A 24,075-nucleotide genomic window follows, 5' to 3' on the forward strand; every position below is an offset into this window, starting at 1 on the left:
CTTTGAGAATCTAGAGACAAGTTTGCATTTAGACATGCTTTGTATCTCTGGGGGCTGAGTTAAGTAACTAAGGTGGTCTTATGTAACACATTCCCAGTGCTCTTATTTAGCGGGATTCACACAGGTGTTTGGCACTGTCTGGCAAAGCTCGTCTTCGCGCTGACAAGTGGGTACCTCGTACAAGTGAGAGATTCATGTGGCCGGTGTACAATGCACGTTAACAGAGAAAACACAAGCTGCGATTTTTTAAAGCCATGCCACAATTTCCTTAAAACCACATCACATCATTACTTAGCCTCAACATTGGAGACTACTGGATGATGGGTAAATATGCTAAATATTACCGATGCACACTAGTGCATTGGTTTTTTATGGTAATACAACAAAAATTAACAACACAACCTGAAACTCAGGCCAACCAGCCAACAACTGTATGGCCAACTACACAGGACAGTTCTGGTGGTGTGGCTACAGTCATTATCTTGTGACAAATCAAAAATGATTTTATCAAGCTGAAGAGTGTAAAGTCTCCTGTCCTGTGGTCTCCCACAGGGAGGAAAAATCCCAGGAATCTTCTGGGGAGGGGAGGAGGAACATTCGTGGCATGTGCTTTATGTGACAGCGCATTCGGAACATCTCATTAATGAGTTGCATATGCCTAGCGAGCTCTGCAACAATTTTCTCTCATTCAGAGGCGCTCATGCTAAGAAGCTCTCAGGCCCAGCTCTCGAAAACCTGAGGGACCATGGGGTCACCTTAGTTACAGTTGCTCCGCAATAGTAAAAATGGAAGCTATAAATCTAGCGTGGATGTGGTACCTGTAACTTCTCTCAAGCACCAGCTCTGGTTTGCTTCCTCACATGCTGTATAAACAGACATCAAAACTAGCTCCATTCAACCCTGCGCAAATGATATGAGACATCTGTGCAGGACCAAGGAGCTGGTGGTCAGCAGGATTCCAGGCATTTAAACATGATCAATTGGTGTAGCCTAGCACATTTCAACACCGCAACTGGGCAGTACATCTGGCACAGGACTGTCAACGAATGCTTCCTGGTGTTGCCAACAGCATTAGTAGTAACTTATGACATGGATATAGAAGTGAATGGATTTAGTCTGATTCTTAGGTGGGACCTGTGACCACACAAAGTTAGACTGAGTTCCTGTCCAGGGGTTCTAGCTCACTAGCAGTTCATCCTTCCTTAAAGCTGCCGTCACCTTGGATCTGCTCCTTTTTCTACTTGCACACCTTTCATTTACACAGAGACAGGTGAAATTAATCGGACACACTACTTGAAGTGTAACATCTGGCCTTCATACATGGCCTTCATACATAACAAGCCTGAATGAGCACAGCATTTGCATTTTATAAAGCGGCTGCTTCAACATTTTAAAATGAAGTGCTTTATGACCACTGAGTGTGACATACCACAGCTTCTCCACTTGTTTAAGGGCAGCTAAAATATTTCCATGACAAGTAAAACGTGCAATCCGAAAATTGCTTTGTCATTTCACGTTGTCTGGCTACACAAACCTTATTTTTACATTTAGCCGGACATTCTCCTCGCCTGCTGAGATATCTTTCTCGTTTCAGCTCAGTGCAGTGGCATAGAGCAACACAGCCCTGTAAACTTTGACAACTGAAAGAAGGCGCCAAGAAAGATAAATATGGCCCCAAGTCTTCACACCTTGAGAAAAACTCGCTAAACCCAGTCACAAAATGCAGATTCAGAAACAGCATGTGCATGACCATTTCTAAAAGGACATGGTTTGCGCAAAAGCAGTGGCGTATTACCTGCAGCTAGCATTAGCCTAACATAGCTAGCAACTCAGGTCTAATAGCCTAACTAGCTAGAGATGTAGTTAACTTTGTTTTATTAGTTATTATACCAGTAGCTATCCACAGAAAACTCTGTTACACTCTTAAACTAGCTTGAACTAAGTAATTGAGTTTCAGTGTTGTTAGGTTCTACTTCGTGGAACAGACACAAAGATGAAATGAGATGAGGCCGGTCTTGCAGAGACAAGGTTTATTCCCCAGGAGCCAAAGTTACACATGCAAACAGCACCCAAACTAAGACTGCCTTGGCTCAGATGAGCAGATGCATAAATACCCAGGTATAATTAGGCCACACCAACAGCTGTTGATTGCACTCAGACAGACTGGCATGACAGTGAACTACAAAAATCGATTTACTCGTGAACCCTTTGTTCGAAGACAGTTCCTGTGGACCATTTGGTGTGGTCAACATTGATACAGTGATGGCTCTTTGTTCTAAGAGAGTTCTCGTAGACAATTTGGTGTGATTCCACACTGGCGTGGTGATGACGCTGCTCTTGGACAGTTCCTGTGTGCAACTGGGTGTGATCTAGACAGATCACCCAGCTCCGATTAAATTTGACATGATTTGGGCAAGTAGATGAATGTGCAATAGAATGTAGATCCTAACAGTGTTAATGTGTGTTTTTCCTCACGCCACACTGTGTTTAATTTCTGTGCCATTTTCTACACTTTGCACTGGAAGTGGTCATTTAAAAATCATCAAAAGAAGATTACATCACAAACAGTTCTCACTGTTTGACTGCATCTGAAGGAGCTAGTTCAACAGTCTTTGGCAGGCTCTTAATGTAACCAAAATGTTCCTGTGCATTCTCATTTCTGTTACACAGGAAGGTGATGGAACATGAGAGAGAGAGAGAGAGAGAGGGGGGGGGGGGGGGGGGGGGGGCAACTGTCTTTTCTCCAATGTTTCAAACCCAAGTAATCTTATGATATGCCTAGTATCATATGCTGAAACTGTAAAACTAAATCACTTACATTGACTTGTGTGTTCCACTGTTCAATTTGTCCATGTATATATCAACTATTTAAGCTATATTATTTTTACCTTGGATTCATTTCACAAGCTTATCGTAATGGATTGTGAAGGTTTTATAAACATTCATGACAACCACATGCATTTGATCTGTGTTCATTCCTTAATCTACAACACAAAAAAAACCACAAATGTTATTGTCAGTTTCTTATTTTCTGTTAATACTGCAGACAGGTGAGACTGAATTATTAAAGCAACTTGCACCTTTGGACAAATAAGAAATGCAGAACATTTGCCAGAAGGAGGGCTTCCAAAAAAACTAAAGAATACCCAAGAATACCTTAATTTTCAAATACCCTTGTTATGATCAAAAGCCGAAATAGCAAGCTAAATGAAAGTAACCGTTTCAGTGGCACCAAAGCACATTTTCACAAGAAAAATGACTTCTTTGTAACCTATTTCACCCAACAAGTCATGACATGTAATACTGCTGAAAACAAACCACATAACGCATAACCAAAAACAGTTCATTAATTCAAGAAGAGTGTCTGTGTGTGAGACAAAAGTTCTTAACAATGAGGTCACATTTTGGAAAGGAGAGCAAGAGCAATTTCAGTTGAGCTCACAGACAGGAGGCTGGCTGCTTATTCTTTAATGGCAGAAAGAGGCTCTTCATTCTCAACGGCCGCCTGGAGAGCCCTGTCAGCGGCAGACGGCGGGTGTCTGTCGAGCGGAGAAGGGCTTGTGTCTGGACACAAACAGCTGCTGCTCAGTGGTGTCTGGGGTCAGGATTGGGAGAGGCTGCGGAAGGGGGGGGTGGGGATGGTGACCATCGCCCATGCACTGTGCAGTTTTGAAAAGCCTGTGTCATTCTTCATTTCACCCCCCCCCCCCCCCACCCGATCTGACTCAGCCCAGTAGCAGTAGTTTCTGAGCAGAAGCAATCGACTGCTGAGATCATGGAAGTCTGGCTACAATGAGGCCTGCTCTGCATATTTGTGCAAATATTTATGGACTAAAATTTTAAGGATGTATGTGATGAAATCAACCTGTTACAGTTACCTACCTGACAGTGTGTTAAAAAAAAAAAAAAAAAAACATTATTTTGTTTCATAAGATGATCTGCAGAACAGTTCCTAGTGAAGAGAATGACTAATCAGGAGCTGTAACTCCTGTAACAGATGATCTGCAGAACAGTTCCTAGTGAAGAGAATGACTAATCAGGAGCTGTAACTCCACCAGCTGTGGAACGCTGAATGCCAAGCAAAATCCTACTCCTGGCCCTGGCATGGCTGCCATACAGAAGAGAGAGCACAGCACTGGCATCTGTGGTGCAAAATGGCCGCTGCAGCGGGTGGCTCACAACGGGGTGGATAACTGATTTTGAGGCTCTTCGATGGAAGACTACATAAAAGTGAGCTGTCATTATCTTTCAGACTGATTCAGATCTTAACGATATGAAGATGCTTTCCATATTTGGCATATGATATTTTCACACATTTCATGGAAAAAAAAAAGCACGGCACTTTATCTTTCCTGTTTTCAGTGAATGTTTTCAAGACGTGAGGTCAACCAATTTTGTCAGACATTACATTATATTACGTCATTTAGCAGACACTCCTACCCAGAACGACTCCCAAATAAGTGCATCACTATGCCAAGAGTAGCTATCAAGAAGTATTACGAGAGGTCAGTAAGATGCTGAGTTAAGTGCTAAACTAGTGTAGAGTGCTTTTTTATAGAAAACAGGGATAGATAGGATAGACAGAGGTAAAGAGGAAGGCAGACTAGAAATAAAGCTTGAGAACATGAGTTTTCAGCTTTCTCTCGAAGGCACCCAGGGAGCCTGCTGTACGAATCTCAGCAGGAAGCTCGTTCCACCAGTGTGGAGCAAATCTCGGAGTCAGGTCTTAAGAGCTGAGGTACAGTGGTTTCAGTAAAGGGGACGGACAAGGCAGCGACAGTGAGAGGGTGCACAGAGGGGAAAGGTGCGCTTCACACGGAGCGTCTGTCCACCATTTGGTCCACAAGGCTTAGGGCCTGCTCCACTTATCTGGGCAGCCATGGCCAATACGGACAGCGACATCACAGTGACAGCTCCGCACACACACACACCGGAGCTCTTCTACCACCTCCTCCTCCTCAAGAAAACAAGGGGCTGGCATAGGACAACACCAGGAAAAAGACACGGCTGGGCTGCAAGCTCAAAAACGCCTCAAAACAACACAAAAGGAAATATGGACACGCTACATATTTTAATGCACCGCCACCTTGTTTCTCTCTGCAATACCAAAAACACACCAAGAGCTGCTTTTAGTGACGTAATGTAACGTAGCTGTGGGTAAATTGTTTTGCTTTCACCACGTTGGTAGAAACAGCACCCTGATTTTTCATTCATTCTGTTTAACGTGTCACTTTGCTGCTGTTAGACCTCATTCTGCTTAGGTTAATTGTACTTGCAATGTTGTGTTTCGCAGATGTGGCTGACCTACCAATAACTAAACGAATCAACATCTTTATCAAATATCTTCACCAATAACAAAAAACTTAGCAGTTTCTCATTTGTGTACAATGGGCTTCAAATGTGGTTGCACAAGGCTGGCATTTAATTAAGAGAGAGCATACCATGACTGGGGAGATGAGACACGCATTCATATTATCATACTTACCAAAGCTGCTTCTATGAGTCACCTACGATAACAGTAATCATAAGGAAGGACTCCAAGTTTTTAATCAAACATGAAAAAATAAGATAATGCAGGACTACCCCATTGTACAAGTTCCATAGCAGACATTGCCGTTTGTTAGGTGATCAGCCTGTTCTCCTGCATACTTTCCTACTCCTCCATAATGCATCATGTCTCTTCTTTTCCCCAGGCAAGCAAGGGGGACACGAGACTGGCACACATCTTCAGAAGTCTAATCTTGAATCCGTGCCCTTCACTCCCAACAAGCAGAGCATGAAATGGAAGACGAGTGAGAGGGCTGTTCTCTCATATTAACATAGTTAAATCTCCCATTCCTCCCCATTAACATTAGCTATTGGAGGTCCTAGCTTCACTGCACTAAATGCTAAACATAGACAACCTTGCCAGTAGGTTAACCTTGTAAATGAGGGCACTGCAATTAAGGTTTATACATATTTACATTAACAAAGTAAAAAAAAAAAACACCAAAACATGCTTCAGTGATTAATTCTTCACTGGCCTGGTCATGACAGCAGTTATTATCAGATAACCAGGAATCAGAAGATACCTCTGTATCACTTTAAGGCCAAGAAAAAACCCTACTCAGAGGAGCGATGACTAAAAAGAGGTGAATATCAGCTTTGAAAGTGGATTCCCTCTGGCAATCACCTCCAACTGAACGGCTCTGTGATGCACTCTCCACCGCACCCACACAATACACCGGCGGTGTGAAAGGACTGCAGGGAATTATGACAACTAGTAGGTAGATGAATCCTGAGTTCTCCCTTAGGAAGAGACTCAACCCCCACGCTAATGCAGAAAGCAAGTGCCCATGCAGAGATTTCATACAGCTGTTAAATCCCCTTTCCAGAGAAAGATAAATCAAAACAGTAATACCCGCACTGTAACCATCACTTCCTCTTTTGTGTGAGATGTCTTTTATGCCCTCACACCGTTGCAAAGGACTCTACCATTTTTTCAGCTGGTGCACTTTTTGGAACACTGCTTGTACTAATTTGCATAAAGTATGACTCACTCAGTATCGTAGGTTCTGACTCCCATCGCTTGCACACGCTGTGAATATAGTGAAGTTGCTGCCCTCACAAGACTTTTGGCGAGGCAACACTAATAGGGAAGGTTTTCCAAGACAAACTGCACTGACAGTTGACTGTAACATTGCGGTAAGATGAATGTAATAATTGGTCTATGTGATGTATCCAATACTATCAATAAGTAGCTTCTTAGGCCTACGTGGGGTAGAGGGGTAGACAAAATTATGTAGGATAATATTAGAAACACTAAACAAACATGAATATTTATTAGCTAATAAGGAGTTGGTCCCACTCCTAAAACAGCTTTAGTACTTCTAGGAAAGCTGTTAAACAAGTTTTGAACTGTTTCTAGTGGGATGCTTGACCCTTCTTCAAGGAAGAAAGCCTCCAATTCAGAGATGAACAGCTATGTTCCACTTTGCTCCAGAACTTAAACATAAAGTAAAGAACATAAAGTTTCAATGATATTGAGGTCCTGTGGAGCCTATGGAGGGTGTCTGACCTCATTCTGGTGTCACAAAACCACTCTTGAATCACTTTAGGAGTGTGTATGAGGGCGTTATCTTGGAACATGGGAAAATCTTGAGGAAACAATGCTCGTACCATAGGGTCCACTTTGTCGCCTAAAATGGCCTTGTATTCCTTGGCTGTAATTCCAGCATGCAAAGCAATAATCGGACACAATCACTCCCACAAGAAGGATCTGTGGTGGTATGGACAGCCACCACCATGTTTAACAGTTGTTGCACACTGGTCTTGGTTACACCTGGCGGTTACCTGGCGCTATCCGAATGGCAGCCTTACATATAAATATCAGCTTTGTGAAGCACACAATGCAGTTTTTGCTGAAACTGGGTCACAGAGATAGATAGATTCAGTTCTGTAACAAGCAGGAAGTATAGAAACTGACAAAAACTAGTGTACTAGCCAGCTACAGCAATACACATTATTTGCTAGCTAACCAGCTATGTAATGTGAAAGTGCATTGGCATTATGCATGAGCTAACAAGCTGGCAGTCTGTCCCAGTGACGGTGTGGTGTGAGGAAGTGAGCGAGCTCTGGTTAGTGAGGGACACGAGCGGAGCAGGGAACCTACTCTCTGTCAGCGCAAGTCAGCGTTATAATCCTGTGCTACAGAGCTGTGACATGCTGTATTGTGAAAAGTGCAGGTGTCATCTTTCCCAGGCTCTTCCTCTTTAGGCTGATCATAGTCCAAATCACCTCCTTCCTCATTTCAGCAATACATGCCATCTCAAACCGAAACAGTAAAATTCTAGCTGCTGTGGCATTCACCTCATTTTTTCAGAAGGAATTGTAGACCTATCATTTAATTAATACTTAACGTGTCTGCGACCCAATGCATGTTGTGGGCTAAACATTCAAAGGCAAGTACAACTGGAGCATAGAGGCAGTAAATGTCCTGTATGGTTCCCACACACATTTGTGTTAATGACGGTGTCTTTCACATTAAGCATATGAACAAGCATCTAGACATTCTGTATCTTGCAAACAGCTGTCTGCTAATACTTAATGAATAACAAATGTGCTAGAAAGAAAAAAAGAGGACACCACACAAGAATAAAATAAAACGGTGGTGTTTCCTTGTTGTCTTTCTGATTCTCACTGAATAACACAAGCATAGTTTAGCGCGCTGGCTCTATTTCAACTGTTTGACATCAACCTGTTGGTATTTGGAAGGTCAGGGCGACTGGAATGCAAACTGGGTTGCTGATGTAATACACAAGGCACTGCGGACCTCTTAATGATGTGAAAATTCATTAAGGGACATTAATATTTCTGTATGCTGTACAACCGTTCATTTAGTAGCAGCAATTACATTTGATCAGTATTAATTCCCACTTATACAAATTCAAAATGACAGATAATTCGTGGTCAACACCAAACCAATCACACTAAGAAAGAAGTCTCCGTTCTGGATTAGGCTAGTTTTACTTTACTGTAAACATTTGGTGAGATTTAATATCCACATACTTGACCTACATTATACATTATGGGTATATACATATAAGAACTAAAAACTAGATGACAGAATATATTAAATTCCAATGACAAAATACTCAGTTTTCCCAGGTGCAGGATAATGAACCGATGACCATCTTTTTCCACAGACCCCGTTGCTCTTAAGTTTTTACAACACAGTTCTCAAGTAGCCACATGACGGGAAACTAAATGCCAAATGTATGCAACATACATATTCCTGTTGAATAAAACACCATATTCCTCGTGTGGCCTTGTTTGGTACTGATCAAAGGACAGCAGCAGAGAAATACAAAGTGTCCAAAGCATGGAAGAAGATGGATAAAACAAAAACAAAAAATGGACATTTTAGTGATGTTAGCAGTTTTGCTCAGGCTGCCAGGGTAAGACCAGTTTGGAGCAGCTTATTGAGCTTATACATGAAGCCAGTAGGGAGTACATTCTGTAATCTTCACCTCTGAGCACCTTGTTAACTGCTGTAGTAGAAGAATCTGTTAATTAATATCCCACAACAACAAGGCTGTTCTCCTTGACTCTGTCTCTCTTTTCCTGCTTGTATCTGCTGATACGTAAGATCTTGTGTTACTGCACCGAGTATGTAAAAGCAGAATAATACACAGGTACAACAACCAAGCCTGAGGGATTCAAGGTGCAAAACTGCGATTTTTTTCTCACATCCGTAAATTACTTTGCAAGCTTCCAACAGCTATGTTATCATAGTTATGTTTACACTAATGTAAACATGATCTGTTTTCGAGACAATCACAGATTAAAAGTATACACAACAACAGACGGCTTACTAAATGATCCTGCTTTTTCCAACACAGACAATATTACACTCGCATTACAAATGCATAACTGTTCTGTAATAGTGAGATCAGCATAGCACCATATATGTCAATGGAAATCAAACTAGTATTCCAGGAACACAAATGATATGAAGAGCTACAGGTAGTTCAGGAAGAGCTACAGGTAGTCAAAGTCACTGATTATGTCAACCCCTGGAACAAACTCAGAGAAACAGGATTATTTGGGGATCCACAAAGGAATTTGAGTGGAGATATTAGACGCTAAAAAAATAATAGTTATTTCTGTAAAAAAAAAAAAATCTATGGTTGCTTTGGTCTTTGACCACACCAACAACGAAATGATCCACTCAGGTTGTTACCTTTCATTTGCCTTAGGCTAAGCAATGTGATGTAGAGCTTGAGCACATTACAAATTGTCAATTGTTTTCTGTAAGACATGTAATAATTCCAAACCACAAATCCTGGCTTAGAATTACTTTCCTGATTGACATAAAGTTGTATGATATTTCAAAGCTTTATTTTTGTCTGTATTAGTGGAGAAGCAATAAAAATGGAATGCACAATATCATTGCAGCCTGTGATAAGATGCTGCAAAATAGGGAAGTCAACAGTGACCTGTTAAATGATTAATTCTCAGTTTGAATGAATGAGAAATATAAACATATAAAAAGTATCTTAAATAATTAAAAAGTACAATAAGCAAACTAATATCAAAACATGTAAGAAAAAACAAGCAGACCAAAACTGTTGATCAATAACCTCATACATTTCTTTCACTTTCTTCATATCAACCTCGAGAGCATTTACAATTCTATCAACTGAATCTCAAAGTCCTACACACTGCACCTTCTTCGGAACTGAAGCTCATTTGATTAAGAGTGCTGCATTCACAGGCTTATTTTAATGGCTAAAAATCTGGTCTGTATATTTTTGATTACTTGTGCTATATTTCCACTGTACAACAAATCACTTTTTATCAGTATCAATCTTGAAGGGCAAATCTCTCACAAGAAAGTAGCAGCAGATTTATTAATAAAACTACACTACCTTCCTCTAACTACATTTACAAGGCAATTTTTCAAAGGATTAATGATTAACATGTCCCATCGGACTATAGGTTACAGCAATAAACTATATTTTTAAGTTCTACACAGCCAGTTTAAAACATGTGACAATCCCAAACTATTTTGCTTCATCTTATTAAAAAGGTAAAAGGGAAATCATTTAAAACTTCCATACACAATCATATTCCTCCTTTTTACATTTACATTATTATTTTTATTTTTTTTTTTTTACATTTACATTATCCTCATTTAGCAGATGTGATATGAATTCATTTTCTAAGAATACCAGTTAATAATGAGCATTGGACAGGCATTCTTTCAGGGTATCCTTTAACTTTCACTTGGGATTTCAATTTGCAATTTCACACCTGATTCATATGTAATACCAGGCATTTACAATCAAACTCATTCTATTTTTCCCAAATAAAATTAGCTAGGACCCAGAAATGATTAGGAATTGCTCTCTTCCACAGTAATATAGAGTCACTATACTTACATTGTCCAATTAAAACATCAATGTCATTACAGATGGTAAAGATTACTGTTAGTTCTAAACTCAACATTCATCAACATTTACCCATATTGTATCATATTCATTGTTTGTTGGAATAAACTGCACTTGAGTATACAGTGACTGATTTTGTATATTAATAGGTCCAATTGCTAGCTATAATAAAAATTATTGTGACGTATGTAATCCCTTAATTAAATTCATACATGGGAAAAACTCCCACACACTGTATTACAGCATATCTCAGATATAAACATTAAACCAGAAACTGAGCCAAGGTCACAAAAGGATAGCCCCACCCCAAACCCCAGCTCAACGACCCTGAAATCATTTAAAATGTGCACGTGGTCCTCCTTGATTATCACCTAACCTGAAACTTACCTTGTCAGGTCCCAATGAAAAAAATTCTTGATAAATAATAAAGACAGAAATATAATTTCCTCCCCCTCCAAAAAAACTATAAGTTCACTCATAGTCACACATTGCAGACTTTACACTCTGAAGCTGTCAGGTATCACACTGACTGCATTCAGATCAAACAACAGCTCTGTTCATGATCAACAGGTGGTGAGACTTCACACCTTGGCATTAACTCCAAAATGTGAAGACAATCAGAGTTTTATATGGGAACACACCCTTGGAAGTGCTGCATATTTGTCTGACATTGTGTCCAAGACAGGCATTCCTTTATGTAGATGCAATGTATCAATATCCTTGGACTGTGCTGGCTCAAAAAACAACCATAATGAATGCATTTGGGCCATTCCTTGTCAAAAGTATTAGGCTCCTAACCTGTCTGTCTCATATAATCTGCAATTTTTTGGGCATTCTGTATTCAAAAATGATAATGTCCTTTTATTTCCACAACTACTTTCATGATGGAAAAAAAGGAATAAAAAGTGAAATACTGACCTTGATAAGAAAAAATACCTTGGGCAATGTTCAGCAATTTCACATGAAATTAGGGGTGCAACGAATAATCGATGCAGTCAACTAAAATCGATGACCAAATTAGTTGCCAACAAATTTAATTGTCGATCGGTTGGTGACGTCATCGCCTGTGTTTTTCAAGCTGACTCGGAATGCTCAGACATGTAGCCTAAGCTGCGTTGCTTTACTGGAGTGAACAATAGAGATGGCAACACCTTCACGAGCAAAGTCCTCAAAAGTGTGGCAGCATTTCACTCTTAACTCAAGTGCGTTGATCACCATTTCTACTCTAAAGCCCCTCATTTAAGAATGGCATCCCACAATGCTGTAATAGGAAGACAGAAGAATCTGTAAACAAATATCATCATAAACAGCTGTCTGGCAGTGTATACTACAGGCTTTGTTAGGACGTAACTAGCTGACTTAAGCAGCTGGATTCTGACTGGACCTCACTGTTGATACAAGACCCACATCCACAGCAAAAGCAATGATGACCACCACTGACCATTACTACAGTGCCCACAGGGCAGGCAAAGAGGTGTCTCTTTTCAAATTTAGCCTGTTCTGCTTAGAAGCTCACTTAACCACTGTGGCACACAGAAACTGCCATATTCCCTATTTTTATTAAAGTCCAAAGTATGTATTGAATTTTACTGTGTGAACAAAAAATGTTGAAGTCAATGGTAATTTTTTACATTCGAGTCAGCAGTGAAATGAATGTGAGTCAGTGAATCTTAGTTTAGGACCCGATTTTAATCCTAAACTGCATTTAGTGGAGGAAAAACCTGCATACACCCGCTGGCTTTGTGTACTATAAGCAAAGACTGAGATCAATATAATCGCATTAAATTACATGCATTTAGCAGATGCTCTGACCCAGAGCGACTTCCATCGCAATAGAACATAAGTGTATCCATTCAATTTAAATGAGCAACAGCGTCAGACCAGGCTAACAACACTCCCAGACCAGTGAGTGTGAGCACAACACTATTCAAGCCCTACCACGACTTAACTTGTGCAATCTGACAAAAGTTAAGGGCATTAAAACAAAATAAAGGAATGTAAGATAAATGAACTGAAATGGAATAGGTTGTATAAGACCCTTTGGACAAGCGCCTCCTATTTGTACTTTTAGTTTTGCATTAGCATACAAAAGAATGTAAGTATTACATTGTTTCTTTTTTCTCTTAAACTGAATTGCAACATTCTGACTGTTCTGACTGTAGCTGCCGTGGTCCACAGGGATAAGTCAGATGAAAATGACGGCAATATTAGATTCAGAAAAGATGTTATGACTTACCCTGTTAAGCAACACTTTTTCCTTACACTGCATCATCATAGTCACAATATCAATAAAACCCAACTTCAAAACTAACTGTAACATGTCTCCCTTTTCCAAACATATTGCAAACCAATACAATGACTTTTCTCTTAATACAAACTTGAAAATTAAAGTTGCCAACCAGCAATTTAAGCAAAAATTTCCTGCTTCTCTCACTCACCAGAAGTCACTGGAACATTCTCTTCTCACCACATTAGTGTTCAGATAAGGCCACACTTAGCAAATGCAATTTCACAAGTTAATACAACAAACTGAGAGACCTTGAACATCTTTTTGCAAATACACACACCAACTGCATCAAAAGGACTGGCCACACAACAATTAACTGATGTCACCATTACTGGCATTTTCAGGACCACGGACAGCAACACATTGGCTTGAAAGTCCAACCACTCAGGATTTTGAAGACCCTTATGACAGAGTGCAGTTTTTTTTTTTTTTTTTAATGATCATGTTGAGAGAAAACAGCAAAGGCACAATCTACACAGAAGCCATTTGTAAGGCCTACACTCCTAAACCACAAATGCCATGGGATTGTTTTGTCAATTAGATTGTACCCACCCCTAAGATGTCTTCATACCCTGAAATTAAAATTTACCCAAAAATATTCCCACTGAATCTTTATAGCCTTACCATTATTCTGAAGGCATAAGCTAAATAATAGGCTACATCTATACAGAGTATTTTTTAAATAATTTGAGCCACTGAACTATTGCTTGTCGTTTTCTATACAGTATGTTTTGTGCACCATTTTGGTTCCAAAAGTTCCATGCCTACTACCTAAATGAAAAAAAGTACTGTCACTATGTGGCTGTAGAATGCTGGTAGCCATTATGGAAGTTTTGTGACTAAAATGGCATCCACTAGAGACTCCTGACCTCTGTATGTCCTTGGCTCTGGCAACTCCCATTTGAAATGCATCACTACTTGCAAAGGTATATATTGTTAATGAAAATTGCAGGAAATATATGTTGACTAAAACTCACTCAGCAGCCGTGTCCGCTCTCACATTTGATGTGTTATTGAGCATTAGCCATTTCTTCTTCTTAATCAGTGCCACAGGGAGGGTCACATAAAAACATCTGTAGCCTGAAGGAGGGTAGTGATTTTTTTTTTGTAAATAAGTCAAAACTGAGTGATCTCTCTCTCTCCCCTTGACAGGCTAAATAACTCACTGTCCCCAAGAGGTCGAAAGCAAAATGCATCATGTTGCCCTGTCACTTTTTTTGCTCACATTAGCCTTATTGAAGACTTTTGTGGCCTTTGATCTGCACTTAATACTAAATTATACAATAGGGCTGCAACTAATGACTATTTTGATAGTCAAATGATCTATCAATTATTGAAATGAATAATTGACAATTCGGATTATGAATCACACAATTACTCAATGGCTCTTATTTATGTATCGGCTTTTAAATTTAACTTGAGGTTGCTTTAGGCATATGCTAACTAACAATAAAGACAATAAAGATGAGAACTTCATTCAAAAATATGTCTTTTAATGAATGGTTACTAGGACTAATTCAGTGAGGGAAGTTGCTTGCTGGGGAGCACAAGTCTGCTTCCTTTGAAGAAAGCCATCCATGGTTGCATTACGAGATCCAACAAACCTATAACTCTTTTGAATTCATTTGAATGCAACCCCCATTGGGTACGCATGCATAGACACAAGTTGTAGAAATCTTCTGCGATTGAGAGAGTATCAAATTCTCCAGTTTCTCTAAACTTGTGCACTCGGCAGCAACACTATCTCCAGCCATAAACGTCGCCATGACAATGATGCAACGTTTAAGCAGAGAATTTCTAATTAGCAGACGGGCTCTGGTTTAACATTGTAAAGTTAGGGCACATTTGGAATGTGAACAGGATTGTTGTGAATAATAGATTAGAGAAAATGTATTTCAAAATAGAAAGCATTAGACAGCTCATAATGTAAAGTAACATGGCTTTTACCACCAACGTTAGCTATGCTAGCTAGCTAAATAACTTAACGAGAGGAGTCTTCATCATCCAGAGAGCCAACGTGCCACCTCTTCAGATGCTCGAGCATAACTGATGTGCTCCCATGCCAGGCAAGGTCAAGTTTGCAAATGTTGCAGTTCACAGCTTTCTTGGCAGAGTTAAGAGTGAAATGCTGCCACACTTTTGAGGACTTTGGTCGTGAAGGTGTTGCCATCTCTGTTGTTCACTCCAGTAAAGCAACGTAGCTTAGTCTACATGTCTGAGCATTCCGAGTCAGCTTGAAAAACACACGCGATGACGTCACCAACCAATCGACAATTAAATTTGTTGGCAACTAATTTGCTCATCGATTTTAGTCAACTACATCGATTATTCGTTACACCCCTATTATACAAACACATAAATACTAAAATATCACAAAAGCTGATTGTGAGACAGCATTAAAACTAAACACAACTTCTACTTGTAAGAACAGTGAAACAACTGTGTGCTTAAATACATCCTTTGCACTTTCATGTCATGTAATGCTGAGTCTTCTGAATGATATTTCACAAAATATCAGAGGGCCATGATGTCAACACCAGAATGATGCAATCATTGTTATTTTTGATGTTTTATTTCCTAATCATATTAAAGATGAATAAAACACTGAAACCTGATGGTAGATATTATAAAATCTTATGAACCTTACTGTACACTGAAAGATTTCTAAGGGATTGTATAAATACACACCCATCATTTCATAGTACTGTACCCTTCTCATTTGTTGATTTTTGAGAGAATTGAAAAATATGTGTAATTCATTAATAAATCCTTTTTTACATAAATCATCTAATATAATCATCCTGTGAGATATAACAACCAAGTCCTTTTCATGTGCCTGTTTTTATTCAGAGTAAGTGGTTTTGCTTGTCTGAAATTCTAAACGCAAGTGATTTCAAAATCATCTGTTCCCCTTTCTAAACTTGTATGTTCTAGAATAACTAGATACATTCAAATGAATCAACAGACAAAAATAGTATCCTATGAAATCAAGTGCAAATCCAGGGTTGTGTAAAGCAGAGGAGGAAAATTAAGTTTCCAATTCCATCTTAATTCTAAAAACTGATGGGTGATTGTAGCGAAGGGCGAGAGCAGTCACCCCACCCGGCCTCGAACCCGAGTCTATGGGGTACCAACCATGCGACTTTGGTATAGCAGTCAGATCGCATACTCAACCGTAGTCCGTCACAGTGATGCCAACACATTATCCACAACGCATCTTAGTTGCCCTAGAATTACATTACATTCTTATATTAAGGAAAAGTAAATTCTACTTTTCAAAAATGTAATGTCTATTTGCATTTGATGCCATCTCAGAACAGAATGGTACCATAAATGGGCAAATGGCAAATTCTTTGTTTTCAACTGTTGGCTCTTAAAATCTAACATTTCAGAATATAAAACACTGCATTACATAACAAAGAACACATCAGTTGCTAAGAGGACACCAAGATTATTATTGTTGTTATTGTTATTACTACACTAGTAGCAGTAGCATGTAGCCCAGGAATTGTATTGCCATTGTTGTCACTACTATTTCAGGCACATTAGCTGTCAGCTCTTGAAACAGAATTCATGCATGTTTTTCAAAAGCAAAATTACTGATGTAGTGAATGGCTGTGAAATGAAGTGCTAGTTGTGGAAAATACCCCAGACAGCCAACTAACCATACATTTACATTATTTGACTTTTTCTGTGGTATCCAATGCACAATGCTATGCTGCCAGCTAACATCTAAACTGGTGAGAAAGACAATCATTTTTAATAACAGATCACAGAATGATGGATAAGCAAAGGTGTGAATTAAATTAGCACAGGCTATGTAGAATAAGTAAGTACTTAAGCTTTAGTCTTTTTAATACAGAAAATAACTGGGCACATTTTAGCACAAGGATTACAAATTGCACTCAAAATGGTAAACAAATTGTTATTGAGTGTTTGTATTACAGGAACTGCACCCTGAAAATGTGCCCTGATTATGCACCCTGGAAATCCCTCTCAAAGTATGTTCCTTTTAAACCCAAAAGAAGCTAAAAGGAAAAAATACACAGGCATTTTATGAACATCAGCTCAGGTTGTTTCAATGAGTGATACCTTAATTTACCGTTCCACTCAAGCAATGTCAAAGCGGTCAGAGCCGTTTTGAGCATGCACATATAGGGAAGGAGAATCACAGTAGTGGCTGTGTTTGTATTCATGAACTATATGAGGTGTGAAAATGTACACTTTTTCATTCTAAAGAACTCCCTGTAGAATAATGTAGTGACTTATCGCTGCACAACATGTGAGTGTCAAAGCTTTATAAGAGCCTGTGTGTCATGATGACCTGATCTGTGATCTGTTTGTCACATGAGTGACCGCAAAACTAACTGAGAAACAAATCTTTGAAATAATACTGAAATGTGTTGCGTGACATGCACCTCCCACTGCACCCCTTACAATGGACCACAGCCCTATGCAGTAAGGAGTGCAAAACATGCCCAGGATGCATTTGACATAATAATTAATAATACAGAGCAATTTCAGGGACTTCCTGTCAGGGGGCTCATCGGCCCTGCAGATGCAGCTGCTTTCATCACATTGTTTTGTGTCTAGAAAAAAAAAAAAAAAAAAGCTCCCACATTTAGCCCCCAGAGCTAATAATCCACAGCAATGGCCAAGTCAAAGACATTCTAACATTCACACATCACATACTTTTCTCCCTTACATTACAAATCAACCAACACAAAACAAACAGCTGTGCGACACTTGCAAAATTATTTAAACATGGTGAAATCTGGAGCGCCTAGTCACAAATTCGAAAGAAGTAGGCTGTTAAAACTACCACTGTTACAGATTTTTTTTTTTTTTTTAAACAAAGTAAAAAAAAAAGACATTTCCAGTTATCGTCCATTGCCCTGTCTCCACAATGCAATTTTCAATTTGAGACATTGCTGACCCGGCTAAACTTTAAAGTACGAATGAAAGGTTCATGGACATGTCTTAAGCATGTCAGTGAACATTAAGAGTTTTAGACAACTAAAGTCTTGTTCACTCTCACATTTAAGAACAGTCTAAAAATCACTTGCCTTTTAATTCCTTGCCTTTTAATTTGCACACTATCAGATTTTGTAAAGACTAGGAGTGTCACATATTATACAACTGCAACAGGATTGTTTCAGAGATTATTTACCATAATGACCCTGATCTTGTATTCCCCTAAGAAGAAGAGTAGCCAGGCAATGGGTATGTAGCGGAGCTGCAGCAGCAACATAGTTTGGCCAGGGCATTGGTGTGCGCTATGATTTTGACTGAAAAAAACAGCCAAAAAGAGGCACCCGTGTTCACACCACAGTTCCCCTCCTCTTGCTCTACGTTCCAACAGGACCATGGCTTACTGCTCCTCACCTTCTTTGCTGGCTTCACCACGTTGAATAGCTAGCTAGCTACCCGTGTGGTTCTGATGAGAGCCAAGGAGAGCTCAGCTCATTGGCAGTTTGTTGACAGTTTAGGATTATATGCATCGATGAATGTCTCACACCACATGAGCAAGGCCTAAAGACTACAGATAATATCAAACATGTTTGATTTTGTCCGCATGTCCAAGACGAGAAAACGACTGAGTTACAACAGCTCTGACTGAGTCAGTGACAGTGTCACACTATATGAGCACATGAGTGACAGGGCCGTACCCCTATCAAGCTAAAACTGTGAAGATTTTCCCCCGACACCGAAAATTTGTTTGCAACAGCAAAAACCAAAACTTAATTTAATGTATGGCCAGCATTAGCTAGCTTGATTACGAGCTAGTAAAGCTGCATTCCATTACCTGTTTTCACCTTTCAAGCTAGCTAACTAACTACACACACTACGCTTTCAAGGGCAAACAGATTAGGTTCTCAAAAACAGTATAGGAATAACTATCCTTAAAAGACCCCTTTCCGTATTTACATTCAGTTTGCGGCAGACTGGTACCACGACACAACACAGTTCTCATGCAGCAATAAGGTTGTAGTTTGGCCACTGGCAATGTAATATTTTGACAGTATTGTAGTAGGGTGCCGTTTGGTTGGTGTTGGCACACTGCTATCACAACACTGTAGTAACACCACATTCAAACGTTATGATCGCACTGGGGTTTGGTGTGTCCAGATAATGAAATGAAAATGCTTTCATATCTAGAATGACAATGTAATGTACCTTTGATGATTTAGATAAATTACTTTTTATTATAATTATTTATATTATACATAGGCTATACTTACAAATGAATCCATTTCAATCTTAATTTAGTCTACTTTATTTAATATTAATTTAGTAAATTATATTAATTTTACACAATATTATTGTTGTGCCATAAATGTTTATATTTGTGGTTCTTATGGCTTCTTAACTAGTCATATATTTTCATTGAAGAGCAAGAGTTTAGACTTGAGGTAGATAAACAGCCATTTTACATTGTTCAATACAGTAAAAGGTTAGCTAATGATATGACAGTTAACTAGACAGCCAACAGTACCTGACTTCTTAGCTAGTCATAACCAGTCAAGTGTAGCCAGCTGGCCACGTAGCTTACCGAGCATGTAGCAGTTTAGCTACCTAGACAGCAACAGCACAATTCTGCATGAGAATGGATTCTTTTCTAGAGGTGTGGTCATTCTTTTAATTTAAAAGATTTAAATTAATTTAACTTTTAGTCCAATCAAAAGTGCTTTTTCTGTGATTTAATTCACCAGCTAGCCATTTATCATTCAGAGACCAGCCTAACTCCAGCTATCTAGCCTCTGAAAACTTGCACTATCTGGTTGACAATCTAACATAAGGTAATTTTGCTATCCTACCCATTAGGCTGATGTAACATACCAAAAAAAAAACCTTAAAAAACCTTTCAAGTTTTTTGAAGTAACACTCTGAAGTTGCATACACTACTACACATCTGACATCATTACACACAACTTTACTGTTACAAGAAACATTTTACAAACAGTTCAAACACAATTTACATTGCACTTACTGTCCAATTACATCTATATCTTGTGTGTAATTTCCATTCTATATTGCATCCATTGATTCAAAACCGGTTATTTGATAGGGCTATTTCTTTTTAAATTATTTATTCTTCACTGATTTCATTATTGCTATAATTTATGCAACCTAGCTACCTAGGAAATTATATGCCTGCTGGGATGCCAGTTACTTTAATTAGTGCCACTCCTAAGGAATAATAAAGGGAGATGTATGCCTACAGTAGCTTTGGCACTCTTTTTAACCGCTTTCTGTGAAGTTTCATTGATTGATTTCAGACAGGAAGACCCAACATACACTGAAGATACAAATATAGTATATAGTGTAGAGAGCTGAATATTACTATTCCAACATACACACCTACGAAATTTGTGGATGAAAAGCCAACTTAAGTCGTTGTTTTATTCAGAGGATTGCTCTATTTGCTCTCAGTTAGATTTTTACTGACTGCTATAGCTAACACAGTGTCAGTTTTCCTTTCCCATATCAAAACTGGTAAGGTATGCTTTTGAAGCACTGACAAACACTTAGCCTGCTACCTTTGCTCTAATGGTTTAGAATATGGTTTAGCAGTTTAATGGTTTAGTATATTGCTAGCAATATACTATGAATATGGCTCTGTGTTTTATTTAGCCTCTTGTTGTATGGTTCAGGTTTCGTATAGAATCTCCATTCACCGAATCTCTTCCTAAAAGAGATCTTCAAACGAAGATGTCTGAAGTCAAACCAAAAAAGTCCTTGACATAACATTGTGATTCTAGTCATTTTCTCAATGTTGCCAAGAACTCTCTATGATAGAGGGAATTATCAGTTTGGATGGCATGTCTTCATGCAGTCACAGCCCCACCGTAACTTACTTCATCTGCAAAACCTCTGAAACAGCTCTCCTCATTCTGTACTAACTTTTTATGCAGCAGTGACAACTTTTTATGCAGCAGCAAAAACTTCTTTACTCTGTCAATTCCTTTTGCAAAAAATAGGCTAAACAGCCACAAACAACACTTTAATAGCTACAGCATCCATGAGGAGCATAGGTTCTTCAAACCTAGCATCTGAGAGAGAACATCTCGCAAGCCTTAAGACATGCCAAGCAATGGAAAAGAGATGCTTAACTATGGTAGATGGAGTGGGTGTCACAAGGTTTTGATTGGCAAACTGAAGAGGAGGCCTAGTGGCTCTACATATGACTAAAGTATCTTTTGACCTGAGATACTGTGGCCATGGGGTGACAGGGGCCTGTGGGAAGTACAGTAATTGGAAAAGTGTTAATGTTCTTTTTGGAGGTAAACCCATCTCTTGTCCACTGCAGCTGCAAAGATGAAGGCTTATTCACTCTCATACTCTGTCATATGGTTCTCAATGGAGGACCATAATGCTGAATCCATTTTGGACTCAAATGAATTTGTCAGTGGCCCTCTGGGACTTCTGTGCCCCTCATAACGGAACTATAATTGTTGGGCCGCATGAATTACATGTCCTAATCACACCTTAAACTACAGAGGCATGTCACTGCGCATCTATAATTACAGTTAAGATACTGATTACAGGTTAGCAAGGTTTCACAGCTGCCATTACAATTCCTGATTACCACTGATCGTAATTTATCTTTAGTTACAAAGTTACAATTGCAGCTCAACCCAGGTCTGCTCACAGGTCAATACAACTGCAGCAATTTTTCTCATCTTGCAACTGTGCATTCCAGGTGACCTCCATGACATTAAAATGCCAACGCCAAGAAGAGGGCGGGTTCATGAGCATCTGCTCAGGCACATCCATGCAAGTTGGTTCCAAACCATTTGAGAGGGTCAACTGAACGCATGAACCATCTAAATATTCTGCAGCACTCACAAAAAAAATGTTTGAATGGGCTGGTTTCAGGGACTGCATTAGCCTTCATTCTACTCACAGGCTGTACAGACACTGCACCTGTCGCAATTCAGCGCCAATTACCCATGCGTCATTTATCCATAGACCCAGTCTTGTTTATGATTCATTTTACATGCAAAGCCCATGGACATGGTAATCCCATTGTGCAATGAAAGGTGGTAGATAAGCACTGCCAAATGGGAAGCAACAACAAGAAACAGGACCTCTGGTGAATCAATTCCTTTTAATGAAAAGCCGTTCTGTTGGGCAACCACGGAGCCCTTGTCAATGCATATCAATTTTCAGATGTAATGTTCCTGTAGTTGAACTTGTTGGCCATCATATTCCCTGAAATGACTAGCAACATTTTCAAGATTTATCACGAAATTACCCATTACGCAGAGAGAATGGGGCTGAAATGAGGCACAGTAACACAGCTGAATTCGCAAACGGACGCCTTTTGACCACGTTAGCTAACAATTTAGCAACTGATCCACTGTTCACTTGGTTGCATGATGGCATGCTGCCTATGCTCCTCACGTTTGAGAATTTCTCACATGACGAAACGTTCATTTAATGGATTATGAACCAACACAAGTCATCATTAGTGAGCTCCTGTACATTTTACAGATCTAACATACTACACGAACCACAACAGGAACACTCTTATCCACAGGGCACCATGACAGACAAAACAAGAATGGCCACCAACAACAAAAGCGTCGGTCAGAAAGTCGTTTAATTTTGAAAAACAGCAACGTCGCACTGATACCGATGAAATGCTCCATATTACGTGCAAGATAGCTTTCTACCTAGTCTAGCTAGCCACTAACGTAGCTAGTTAGCTAACTTAATATGAAGTGTGTAGTTAGCTAGCAAAGATGGCTAGCTAACTGGCTATTGGTTGCTACAGGTAGCTTACTAGATCAATTGAGCTAGAAGCAATCATCATTACACCTTTCACAATCAACTTGGCTCGCTAGCCAGCTAACGTTTGATACTTATTTTGGGAGACCTCGAGCATCTCTCAAAGCGCCACATTTAGCTAGCTACACAAAACCACAAGGTAGTTAAAGTCATTCCTCAACTCGACGGCGTACCCTCAATCAAAGTGCAGTAGAAGGCCAACGACATCAAGCGAGCGGGCTACACTTTTTCCACTGTCCTCTTATATTTTGTTCCCGTCCATCCGAACTCGCAGGACCGACGTTCAAAGACGCCGATCGAGAAGGAAGGAAGAGCCCAAAGACGAAATTAGTGCAAGTAAATGGTACGCTACCTCGTAGAGCTCCTCCGTGGCCATTCTGAACGGATATATTTCCAATGTTTAATCCGGTAGTTGGAGACACTTTTCCTCTCAGTTGTTGTAGACGGCAAAATCGCTAGCTAGCGACTTATCCGTGGCCTTTCCTTCCTCCCCTCTCTCTCTCTCTCTCTCTCTCGCTTATTCACCTACACACTCTTTTGCTCACTCTTGCTCTGTACACTCGCCCCCCTCTAACACGTTCACTATCTCTTGATCCCTTCTCTCTCCCCTCTCCTCTCCCTTCCTGGCGCAATCTCTTGGTTACTCGCAGCTCTCGTTTCTCCTACACCAGTCTCTGTAGCTGGCTAAAATACCACTGTAATAATTACGCGCAAAGCTGACTGCGTGCAGTGCGCTGTCGAGGTCCCCACTTTACAACACAGGAAGTCTTAATCGAGCTCAGATAAGAGAGAGAATATAAGATGACCCCGAATTTTATGGGTGGGTCTTGGGTTACGATGTTACGCTTTGGGGACTCGGTATCAAGGCTAGTACGTTCTGATGACTCACCGCAAGGGGGTCGTGTAGTCTAGTGTTTCGACATGAGATATCAACTTCTCAACTTTATATGCATTCAGCACTCTGTTCTGCTCAAGTGCTCGGCGTCATTGGTTGATACTGTCTAAATGATCCCCGTTACGGTAATAGGTAGCCAACCTACAGCGATTACGTAACTGTGAACC

At 39.7% G+C, this 24,075-nt stretch overlaps 1 protein-coding gene across 2 annotated transcripts in view; it reads right to left on the reverse strand.

Moving 5' to 3' along the window:
• The window catches only part of LOC118772418 (chromodomain Y-like protein), a 42,624-nt gene extending 18,835 nt beyond the window's left edge, over positions 1–23,789 (reverse strand). For both annotated transcript variants that reach the window (XM_036520722.1, XM_036520721.1), the window contains exon 1: positions 23,366–23,789. In XM_036520722.1, the coding sequence (XP_036376615.1) occupies positions 23,366–23,389 (24 nt within the window). In that variant the 5' untranslated portion in view covers positions 23,390–23,789. The remainder of the gene's footprint in view (positions 1–23,365) is intronic.
• Positions 23,790–24,075: the final 286 nt, after the last annotated feature.

The sequence above is a fragment of the Megalops cyprinoides genome, chromosome 2, assembly GCF_013368585.1.
Source record: "Megalops cyprinoides isolate fMegCyp1 chromosome 2, fMegCyp1.pri, whole genome shotgun sequence".
NCBI classification, from domain to species: Eukaryota; Metazoa; Chordata; class Actinopteri; order Elopiformes; family Megalopidae; genus Megalops; species Megalops cyprinoides.